The 12052-nt window shown below is 47.7% G+C and overlaps 1 protein-coding gene across 1 annotated transcript in view; it reads left to right on the top strand.

Moving 5' to 3' along the window:
* The window catches only part of PCP4 (Purkinje cell protein 4), a 55515-nt gene extending 43790 nt beyond the window's left edge, over nt 1-11725 (top strand). The window contains exon 3 of the mRNA XM_025983376.2: nt 11320-11725. Coding sequence (XP_025839161.1) covers nt 11320-11447 — 128 coding nt within the window. The 3' untranslated portion in view covers nt 11448-11725. The remainder of the gene's footprint in view (nt 1-11319) is intronic.
* Nucleotides 11726-12052: the final 327 nt, after the last annotated feature.

Raw genomic sequence — 12052 nt, 5'->3', positions numbered from 1 at the left:
TATTAAGTGCTATAAACAAACGGCCATCGATATCAGATGTACATATCGGAAGAAATGTGTGGGAAATATCAGAAAGGGAGACAGAACATGAAGACTCCTAACTCTGGGAAACGAACTAGGGGTGGTGGAAGGGGAGGAGGGTGGGGGGTGGGGGTGACTGGGTGACGGGCACTGAGGGGGGCACTCGACGGGATGAGCACTGGGTGTTATTCTGTATGTTGGCAAATTGAACACCAATAAAAAATAAATTTATTATAAAAAAAAAAGAGAAAAAATCCCATGTAGTTAAGGGAGGAAAATATAGCCACGCCCTGTATGGTGATAGATGTTTGAATTTATGTTATCAGGCTGATATGAATTCAAATGAATTATATGCTTATTGTAATTTATGTGTAAATAGATGAGGTTCATCTACAAGAAGCTGAAACCTTTAAAAAAAAACAAAGCTTAAACAATAAAGTTATTTCTTTCTCATATAAAAGGTAGGTCATTGAGGGCAGTCAGGATAGTGCTAAGGAGCATCCGGCATCCCTATTCCTTTGTGCCCCCCACAGCATAAGACTCTTAACTTACGGCCCAAACCAGCTGCTTGAGCACGAGCCATTGCATCTGCATTCTGACTAGCAGGAAGCAGATAGGAATAAGGAAAAAAGGACAGAGTGCCAGCTTACTTTTAAGGAGATTTCTTTTAAGGAGATTTCTTTGATCCTACCCACGTCATAGAACCTAGTTGTGTAACCACACCCAACAGCCAGGAGGCTGGAAACCTAGTTCTGGGTTTGTAACTAAGGAAAAGAGACCAGGAGCAGATGCGGCCACCATCCATTTCTGCTCATGGAGTTTCTCGAGCGCTTCCGTACCTGGCTGGCTTGCGTGGAGAGGGCTGGTCGAAGGTGATGGATGACTCCTTTGTTCTCTGTCCTCCTCACCAGCCTGAAGTCGTTTTTCTTTGTCAGCACGTGAGGGAAGGCAAACTGCGGCTTTTCTGAGGGGTGTGCTGTTAGGGAAGTTAGCTGCTGATTTGGGGTGTGCTTCGAAGAGGGAAAGAAACCTTTGGTGTATTATCCTCACCTCTGAAAGGGTTCTCCTTTGTCTACTTTTATTCACTCTGTTCTCCACTAAGTACGAAAGAATTCTCTATGCACGTAAAGTGAAAGCCTGCTCTCTGATCCCCAGACACACGGGGGAGGGGGATGACCCCCTTTCCTTACATAACAGCCTCGTCCCTCCCCTGCTCCCCTCCCATATAAGCTAGGCGTGCCTGCAGCTGATGGGGCACGGACAACACAATCCTCGCTTGCTGGATTCCATAGAAGGGAGTTATTATAGGGTTATCCGCGCCTTACAGAATTTCTGAGAGGCAGAGAGCCCAGCCTGGACCATGCACAGCCGGGATCAACGCATCCAGAATCACCTGACCACGCACAGGTTGTTCTAGCAGAAGCCCCACTGCTGCTGCTGCTGCTGCTGCTGCTGCTGCTGTGTGGCTGTAGCACCAGGCAAGGCCAGTCCGTGTCCCTACAGCTGCCCCGGAGAAGCCCGATGCCTCGGCCCCTGTGCTTTTGCCAGAGACGGAGTCTTCCTGTGTTTGCTGGCCACCCCCAGGGCTCACTTCTGCTTCCTCAGGTCCTGCCACGTTGCACCTGCCTGGCTGGCCCTAAGCCTGAGAAGAGGGATCCTCCTTCCAGGACATCTGGGAATGGGTTTCCTCCGGCCTGTCAGCAGCGTGATGGAGCGAGCCGGTGGAAGGAGAGGCCATGGGGTGAGCCGGTCTGCATGCCCCCGTCTGGGGTAGCATTTGTAATCGCTCTGGATGCGCCTCAGAGCCGGCTGGCGCACACCCTCTCCTCGGCCCTCTAAAGTTCTTGAGAGGCAAACAAGTCTCGATTCCTTAGCATCCCCCGTTTCAAACACAGGGGAGCATTTGAACCTCAGAAAAGCAAATCTGACCACACTCGATCAGTTGGAACTTGAATTTGAGCTTTCCCTAGTGAAGCTTCTTCTTCATGCCTCATTGCCCTGTCTTCATTTTTTTTTCCTCTAAAAGGAAAAAAAGGCATTTCCTCAAAATGTGGGCATTTTGGCTAGTGCTATGGGCTGAATTGTTTCCCTCAACCCAACATTTGTATGTTGAAGCCCCAAAGTACTTCAAAATGGGACCGTATTTGGAGACATAGTCTTCAAAGAAATTATTGAGGTCAAATGAGGTCATTAATGTGGGCCCTAATCCAAGACGGCTGGTGTTCTTACAATATTTAGAAGAGATCAGGACCCAGATGTGTACAGAGGGATGACCATGGGAGGACACAGGGAGAGGAGGGTGTCTGCATGCCCAGGAGATGTGCCTCAGAGGAACCAACATGCCAGCACCTTGATCTCAGACTTCCGGCCTCCAGACTGTGAGCAAATACATTTCTGTCATTTAAGCACCCTGCTGGTGGTACTTTGTTACCCGCCTTTGCTGACTAATATAACTGCGAACAATTTTGCCTTTCCAATAGAAAAATTAGTTTTTTTCTTTTTTCTTTCTCTCTCTCTCTCTCTTTTTTTAAGATTTTATTATTTATTCATTAGAGACACAGAGAGAAAGAGGAGCAGAGACACAGGCAGAGGGAGAAACAGGCTCCCCATGGGGAGCCGGATGCAGGACTCGATCCCAGGACCCCAGGATCGCAACCTGAGCCAAAGGCAGACGCTCAACCCCTGAGCTACCCAGAAGCCCCCCAAAATTGTTTTTTTCAATGATATTTATATCTTCTTGTTAACATGGTCTCTTCCCGTGCTTAATGAATTTGGGGGAAAATATGATCTCAGCAGCCCATATGTGCACCCATTTGATTACCTAAACGGCCCAGCCCAGTAGTCTTTTTTATATGAGCAAGGTGCATGCAGAGAGGGGCCAGAGCAGCAGCATAATGGAAGCAGAGGACTCAGGAGCTGCAAGTAAGCCGTTGCTTTCGGGAGACCAAATTAGGCCTGGCATTAACAACAGCCCATTTTGAACAATGGAGCCTGGGGGTTCAGAACGCCTCTATTTTATGACAACAGAGAATTTCTCTCTCTTTGGAAAAGCTGTAAGAACCAGAAAGGTGCAAACTTGGTGTGTGTGTGTGGAAAGTTAGAAGAAGTGGGAAATGTGTGTTTTTCTACTGTGAGGACACAGGAGATGCAGAAAGGCCCCTCGCCTGCTGCCGCTAATGCCCGGCCTTGCTCATTAATCTCTGCCCGCCGCTTAGCCAAGACCTGGAAAATTGCAATTCTCCGCACCAGCAGCCCCCATTCAATAAACCCCGAGCCAGTGGGCAGGAACGAGAAACGGGTTGGAGCTCAGAGCTCGGAGGCCAGCTTGTTGGAATTCCACACTCCTGCCCAGCCTCGGGGGAATGCTCTAACTCACCACCAACTGGGCTTTCCCCGGCTTTTTATTTTTATTTTATTTCATTTAAAATTTTTTTTAATTGGAGTTCAATTTGCCAACATATAGCATAACCCCCAGTGCCCATCCTGTCAAGTGCCCCCCTCAGTGCCCGTCACCCAGTCACCCCGTCCCCCCGCCCACCTCCCCTTCCGCTACCCCTTGTTCATTTCCCAGAGTTAGGAGTCTCTCATGTTTTGTCACCCTCACTGATATTTTCACTCATTTTCTCTCCTTTCCCTTTATTCCTTTCACTATTTTTTTCATATTCCCCAAATGAATGAGACCCCAGCTTTTTAAAGAATGGGCAGTCATTGCTTTTCTTTTTTTTTTTTTTTTTTTAGTCATTGCTTTTCTAATTAGCATTTCATAAGATAGATGCTTGATGCCAGCATTTTTTGGAACAAGGCATACAAATTTATCTTTATTATTTCTAAGGTGAGGGCAGCGGGGGGGCGGGGGGGAGGACACGACCTCATCCCTAACACTAGGTGCCTTGTTCTCTGGGTATATTTTGATTCAGTTTGAGGCTTAAGAAATAAAAATTCCGATCTTTGCTTGTTTTTCTTGCTTGTCTCTTTGCTTTCCCTGACTCAAGGGTCTGGGTTTGGGTCCTTATGAAGAAAGCCACGCTGGCTGTCCTTGACCAATAGGTGGCCCTGGTGCACGAGAGGGCGGAGAGCCAGCAACGAGGCCCCCGGGAGCCCCAGGTTGCCCTGTAGCAATTAGCTTAAGTATATCAAGGGCAACACGATGGACAGATGTTAATTTTTTCCAAGCTAGTATTATACTCTGAAGGCAGGTCGGGCATTCTAAGGACTTCAGTATTATAATACCCCATTTGCAGGGCATACTTAAGTTAAATGATTGCTGTTTCTTTATGGTGTGCTAAAATTTAGGTCTTTATGATAGGCTCTGTGCTGTGCCTCCGAATCAAGGCAAACTCCTACTCAGGACAATTATATCCCAATTTACTGCTTATGCACAAATTTCTGTTCTACAGGATTAGGACTTAGGAGGTAATTTTGTTTCTATAAAATAACTCTTTAACGTATGGAGAGTTGTAAGTATGTAAAGGGGGTGTGTGTGCATGTGCATGAGTGTGCACGTGTGTGTGTGTGTGTGTGCAAGCCCCTATATTCATGACTTATTGCCAGTACCTCTAGGCCGTGACCCTATATCATCATAAAAGCAAATATATCTAAGAGTTCCTTCCATCAGGCATGGGGGTTAATATGATGTATTTTTGAATGATGCTGAGTCTCAAACTTTTTATCAGATCTTGGGCTTCACAGGCTCCAGGAATAGCTCTGTTATGCTCTGGATGACTACATGTCTGTTAATTTCTAAAGGATTTATGCTAATTATTTGAAGTCTGCTACTTAGATTGTGAATGCACGGATGGAGAATAGTTTCTTAAAACATGTTGTTTCTCAGCAGCGGAAGGCCCCTGTGTCCTTCTCCCCCGGGCAGATGGGTCTTAAGCTCGTTTTGGGGACAGGCCTCCTCTCCTGACCCTGTCTCCTTCCCAGAGCCCTTACCTGACTTCATAACACACACACACACACACACTTTATTTTGGGAACTTATGAAATTCCATTACTTATTTGCATTTGCTTATTTATTTATTTATTTTCCCTGGAGAGAGGGGGGCTTTGGGCTTGTTCTTCGCTCTCTCTCTCAGCCTCTAGGACAGAGATGGATCCGTACTAGGCATTCTTGACCATTTGCTGAATGATCGCATTTGGTGTAGGTTCTCCTGGACTGCCCAGTAGACCAGCGGATTTTGCAAGCTGGTCGACTGTCTCATGTGTTTAATTTGGGCCATTTAAGATTTTCTTTTCCCCTAAGCAACATTCACCGGTCCGTAGGAAAAACTGTCATTTCGTCCTCTAAGGATCTGAAAGCAACCCAACGCTGCTGATTAAAATCCAGATTTGGAGCAAAGCTGGGCTTCCGACTCAGCCCTTGGCCAGCGCTCACCAGATGATCTCAAGCAAGGCATATCATGGTGTCTGTGCCTTTGTAAAATGGGAACAGTGGGCATTTCCTGCCGCTCTCGAGAATGCAGAAGCCAGACAAGGGACAGAATACAAAGCTACTTTGAAACCTATAGAGCCCAAAGTTAGTTTAGGTTGAATTGTGTCCCTCCAAATTCATATACTGAAGCCCTGATCCCCAGTGTCTCAGAATGAGGCTATATTTGAAGATAAGGACTTTAATGAGGTGACTGAGTTAAATCGAGGTTTTTTGCGGTGTCTGACCAGTGTCCTTATAAGAAGAGGAAGAGGCACCAGACCATGTGAGGACACAGTGGGGAGGCGGCTGTCTGCAAGCCAAGGAGAGAGGTCTCAGAACAAAAACCAAACCTGCTGCTCTGTTGGTCTTGAACTTCCAGCTTCCAGAACTGAAGGAGAACAAGTGTCTGTCATCCAAGCTGTCTGGCCGGGGTACTTTGTATTGGCAGCTCTGCAGATCCACACAGGGGCCCAGTAAGAACCTGTTGATGGGCTGTGTAGCCCTGATTTGATGACCACCACTCTAGTGCCAGCTCCGTGCTTGTCAGAATAGATACACGCAGACAGTATTCTAATATGTCAAGCCATTTTCCTATACGATAGATTTTCATGAAAGCATCAGAGACTTGCAATATTCACCTGGGATTAGCCTGAGCTGGTGGTAGTAGCTCCTTCCTTTCATATTTATGATTCTCTATTTTACATTTGCCATCAAATGATCTGTAAAAGAAAATCCACTTAAATCTACGAGGGAGGACCTATTTAATGCTCAGTGAGGGGTGGCTCTTATTACAATGACATCTTTAAGAACGGCTACCTGAACATCTCTCTTACGGCGTAATAAAATCCAAAGCAGCACGGCTACTTCCCATCTCAGTGTCTGCAAGGCAAGGGCAGTATTTCAGGAAAGCAGCACAAGAGATGTCTACAGGAGCTCGGAGTATAAATCTGAATCGCACCGGGTTCCTTCCTGGGGGGCAGGTCACGGCAGCCCTGAATCACCAGCCTCCCGAGCCTGGGGGAGCGTCGTGGCTCCCGTGCTGCTGGCCCGCAGCGGAGCTCTGGGTTGCGTCTCCGTTGTCTGATGGAGTTTCTGCCTGGGGAGAAAAGTCTAATTGCTTGGGACTGTTTTGCAGCTGTCCTGCTGGTTCTGAGAGCGAAGTGGGGGAGAGAGGATAGGATTGGGGGGGGGGCAAATAGAAGGGCAGGTGGATGATGTAGTAGCTGGTAATGGCTCAGACTGCCCTGTGCCTTCGAGAGCAGGCCTGCTGGGTAAGGGACCCACAAAGCTGGGTGCCATCTGAGGGACTCGTGGGGGCTCCCAGCCGACCCGGGCTCCTTGGACATTGCAGTTACGGGGGTGCCCCTCACACCTCCGGGGCTACACGGTCTGGAAGCCGGGCTCCTTCCCGTTCTCCAGGGGACTTGGCAATCGCTAGCTTTTTATGACTTTTTTATAATTGGTATGAATAACATCTTGACAGTTGTCCTGGTCGGCTGCAGAATTTCTTCACAGAGGGATGCTCAGAAATGATCAAATTCCTGTGCTCCAGAGAGATGTGAATAATAACATCGGCCGTGCAGCAACGGGCAGGTTATAAAGTGCTCGCTCAGGCTGGTGGAACCAGGTCTCTATGCCCTTTGGCTCCTGGGATCCAGGATACGAATGTCAGGTAGAGAGCCCACCCCGCCCGGCTGCAGGCCCGCACGCACCTTTATGAAGTGATAAGTAGAAGAATCTGGGGAATGGCTGGGGGGGGGGGGTCTGGAGGTGAGAACAGCTCACATTTTCCCTCTGCTCATTTAGATCTACTGTCCCTCCTGAGACAGAAGCCACCTGGACACAGGGCCCCAGGCACCTTCAGTGCCTCCTAGCGACCGTGACTGGGGACTGCCTGGTTTATTTTATTTTATTTTTTTTTAAATTAATTTTTATTGGTGTTCAATTTACCAACATACAGAAAAACACCCAGTGCTCATCCCGTCAAGTGTCTGCCTCAGTGCCCGTCACCCATTCCCCTCCACCCCCCGCCCTCCTCCCCATCCACCACCCCTAGTTCGTTTCCCAGAGTTAGGTTTATTTTCACATGACCTGTGAGGCCTCGGCTGCACCTGTCTTTGGGTGTAGCCTCTGGGCCTTGTACTGCTGAGCAAGGATGTGAAGTCGCAAGCCCAGCAAACGCCACCTGCCATCCCAAAGGCTGGGGAGGGCCTGACCCCTCAGCGCTGCTGATGGCCGTGTGGCTGGCCCTGCTGGAAAGCAGTCATTTCCTTCCCCTACACAGCAGGCCCCAAGCACCTGAGAGTCCGAGCAGGTGCAGGGCCCGGGGGCTGGGGAGCCATGGGACTGCTCACACCCCCTTCCACCTGCTTTGCTGCTCTGGCGTGTCTTGCTCAACATCACGGGGCCAGTGGTTCGATTTACAGCATGGCCTAGAGCTGCACATCACACTGGTGGAACCGGCTTTTAAAAATGATTTTGCCTCTCCATTTTTGAGATGAGCACACTGAGACCCAGAGACGCTCCGAACCTTCAGGAGAGTCACAGAGCAGTAGGACACTCCCCCAAATCACTGTACCTGGTCTCACAACCCCCGCTTCTGCCAGCTGCCTCACTGGGCCCAGGAGGGAGTCAGCCTTAGCCCCGAGAAGGCTGGAGGATGCTTGCCTGCAGGATGTGAGGCTGCCTTTCCTTTATTCCTGGCCACGTGCTGATGCCAGGCACTGTTCTAGGCACAGAAGGGCTTAAAAGCCCACCCAGAGCTCACCATCAGGAGCTGTGTATCTGAAGGTGCCCACCTTTGGACGCCTGTGAGTCCTTCCTCTCTACCCAGGCCCTGACCATTCCCTGTGGCACGCCCCCCTCCCCATTAAATGATGCTTCCTTATATCACTCCAACGTGGCCACATTTTGCATTGTGTTCACCAAGTTGTCTGTGGACAGTGCCCCTCGGCTGGCCCCACAGAGGCTTTGCCATGACCCCCAGCCTCCTCCTGCTGAGTCTGGGGTGCCTCGAGCCCTGCTTTCCTACTCTCAGGACCACACCCCGAGCCATCTGCAGACCCTTGCATCATTTGCGGTGAACCCTGTGCCACCAATTTGTTTTTTTTTTTTTTGAAACAAATATATATATATTTTTATTGGAGTTCAATTTGCCAACATATAGCTGTGCCACCAATTTGAATAGTTGTCTCTTCTCTACCACATTCCGGGTCCCTCTCCTCTGCTTTACAAATCCCAGTGGGAGGAGTCACAGGGTCAGATCTTCCCCAGGCAATGCTGGACTCTGCCAAGTAAACAGAAGGTAACGATTCCTGAACTATTAGTGCATTCTTTTTTAAACATTGTGATATTTTTTCAACGAGAGAGGAAGGTAGAAATCACTTTTGTCTGGAGATATTAGTTCCAAATATGATTGTAAAATTTATTTTTATGACCCATCCTTACAATCTCATATATTTCTGAAATCTACATAGTTTTCTAAGCCCTCTTGAATCATTTGTCAAAAAATAATATTGCTGTTTTCTTCATTATCATTAAGGGGAAAGATGAATCAGGCCATTGAAAGCCTTCAGGTTGCAGCAATATTTTACATCTAAGAGAAGTTTTCTGTGTCTCCTTGAATGACAGATGGCCTCCCCTTTTGCAATCGGATGCAGCTGGGCCTAGCTCAGGCTTGCTAGACACTGTCCCATCCCCGTCTCGTGAAATAATGCTAATGAAAAGTGTTTGAGGTCCTGACCCAGGAGTGTCCGGGAGCTCCTGCCCCACCCAGTGGCCCTATTCCTTATTGATTCCCTGCAGTGCCCTGTAAAATGTGAATGGCTATCGGTTGCAGTACGAGACAAACCCAATGTGTTCTCCATATCACCTGGGCTCTCAAGGGTTAGGAAAAGATGCCCCCAAATATTCCCCGGACATTGGGACATTCAAACTTCACTATTCTTATGGGCATCCACAGCTCATATCCAGGATAGAGGAAAATAGTTCTACTGATTTAGGTCACAGACACGTCAGTCTGGCAAGGCTTGCCGAGCCAGTGTCCTCTCCTCCCAGATGGAGGTGTGTTTGGAGGGATCTAGGTGGAACCAGCTTAGTCTCTGGGAAAATTGATAGGAGCCTCCTTAAGGGTCTGCAAAGGGAATGCCACACCAGCAGATGCACCTGAAGGAAGGGGCAACTCATATATATTTATATTCTTATCTCTGTATCATCTCTCTATGTATCTATCAGCATTTATATGTATCTATTTGCCAATCATCTATCAATCTACTATCATCTATCAATCAATCATCTATCAATCTATCATCTAATATCTATCTCTATCATCTATCTATCTATCTATTATCTATCTATCTATCTATCTATCTATCTATCTATCTATCTATCTATCTATTATCTATCTATCTATCTATCTATCTATCTATCTATCTATCTATCTAGAGAACAGAGAAGGCAGGAGAGAACAAGCCTGCCTCACTTGAAAGTGATCCCATGGTCTCACCTTCTTTGTGAGGGTTGCTGCTGAACATTATCACCCAAAGTCTCTGAGACAGGAAGTGAGTGAGTGACGAACTCAGGCTGCTTGGTGACAAAGTCAGGTGTAGAGCCTGTCCCTGCCTCAAATGTCCCTGACATTCCCATCCTGGGCTCGATGTGCCTTGCACACTTCTGGGCTCCAGGGCACACTGCTGGGCTCCAGGTTCAAGTCTGAGTTGCAGTGAGGCAGTGAGGTCTCAGCCCAAGTGCTCCAGGGTGGGTCCTGTTCCCAGTTGTGCTTTGAGCTAACTCTAGGGTCTTATTTGGTGCTTTATCCATAGACAAAGTAGCTGAGTCTCAACTCTGGCTGCATCTTGGCATCATCTGAAAGCCTTTTATGAAAATAGGGCTGTCTGGTGCTCCCCCCAGGGCTGCTGATTCGTCTGACCTGCTCTTGCTACCCGGAGCCCTTCCCAGGGCAGCCCCAAGCCTGGATTGGGGCCCTGGGCCTGTATGTTTTTTTAAAAAGATGCTTCGGTGATTGTGAGGATTAGCGTTCACTGGACTGAAGGAGCTCTAAAGATGCTTCCCTTTTAAGACTAGAGGATTTTACTTATTTATTCATTTTAATATTTGACTAGAAGTCAGCTGATGCTCAGTGAAGAGGGACACTGAGCACGTGCTTTCACTTTGGCTTATATTCTATTTTCTATAATCGTTAGAGTGTGAATTAGTTAAATCCTTTCAGTTTAGCAAACATAATGCTAAGCCTCCCTCATCGGAACAGATGTGTGGAAGTTCAGCCAAATTGTGAAGGTCAAATGGGGTCATCCATTGGTGACAATGATAAACAGAAGCCCTGATCCAATCAGCAGTCTCACTGGCAATAAAGAATACATGGAAACCCAGTGACTTTTCCCCCGAGCTCTTGTGAATACCAGTCCCCCATTGGGTCAGTATCTGTAGCACTATTTAAATTGTATCTCTATGAGGAAAAAGTCAAAGCACAGCTAGTTTTTTTTTTTTTAAATTGGAGTTCAATGTGCCAACATATAGCATAACACCCAGTGCTCATCCCATCAAGTGCCCCCCTCAGTGCCTGTCACAGCTAGTATTTTTAATACCACGTGATACATGACCATGAGACATAGAAAATTATGTATGGAAAGTATCTGAGTGGTTGGGGCTATGTCCTTGAGTTTCATGGTCTCTTGCAAGTGTACAGTTTAGGCAGCCAGAGAACAACCCATTCTGGGCTCTCGTGGGGGTCAGGACATGCTCTGCTCTGCACACTAGGTCCTGTGCTGGGGGTGGTGAGTGCGCGCTGCCTGGCGGACTGGTGGCTGTCTGTGTTTTGGCTCTCAGCTCAGTGACAGCTTCATGGGTGTGTTTTCCTTTTGTTACAGATGGGCAGAAGAAAGTTCAAGAAGAATTCGACATTGACATGGATGCGCCAGAGACAGAACGCGCAGCCGTGGCCATTCAGTCTCAGTTCAGAAAATTCCAGAAGAAAAAGGCTGGGTCCCAGTCCTAGCGGGCGAGCCCCTTCATAGTCTTCCAGGAGACACCGGATTCAACCATCATCTGTCAAGAAATTAAAAGAACAACACCCTAGAGAGAATTCATTTGCACATGATACACACATGCACACCTGTCCTGCAATGCATGTACAGAGACCCATGATATTTATTCCCTGCTAGGAAGGTGTAGACACTGCAACTGTGGGTGGCTTAATCTCTGTTTATCTCTAGTATCATTCCTCCTGCAACTATTTTCCTTGATGTTGTAATAAAATGGAGTTACGATGCGTGATTCAAGCGTCTGCTTTGTCTCTCCCTTTAGATTAACCTGGGAAGTGACCAGTGTCAGAGGTGACTGCAGGGCAGGTGTCTTTTTTCTCCTTCCCTTAAGAGTTAGAGCTGAAACATGGTGCTTCTATGAGAAGCCTTTCTGCTACGAATGAGAGATCTACTCCTTGCCATGCCCGTCTCATTTGAAGAGTATTAACTGCCAACCGGCAATGCATTTTTCTCTTATGATGGGAGTAGAGCCCTGTATCCTGGGATGTCAAAGAACCAGAAGCTTCCCAGAGGAATTATGACTCACTCAGGAGAACAAGAAGGGGGAGGGCGGTGCATG

Source organism: Vulpes vulpes, chromosome 15 (genome assembly GCF_048418805.1).
Source record: "Vulpes vulpes isolate BD-2025 chromosome 15, VulVul3, whole genome shotgun sequence".
Lineage (NCBI taxonomy): Eukaryota > Metazoa > Chordata > Mammalia > Carnivora > Canidae > Vulpes > Vulpes vulpes.
This window is presented reverse-complemented; position numbering and strand designations above follow the sequence as displayed.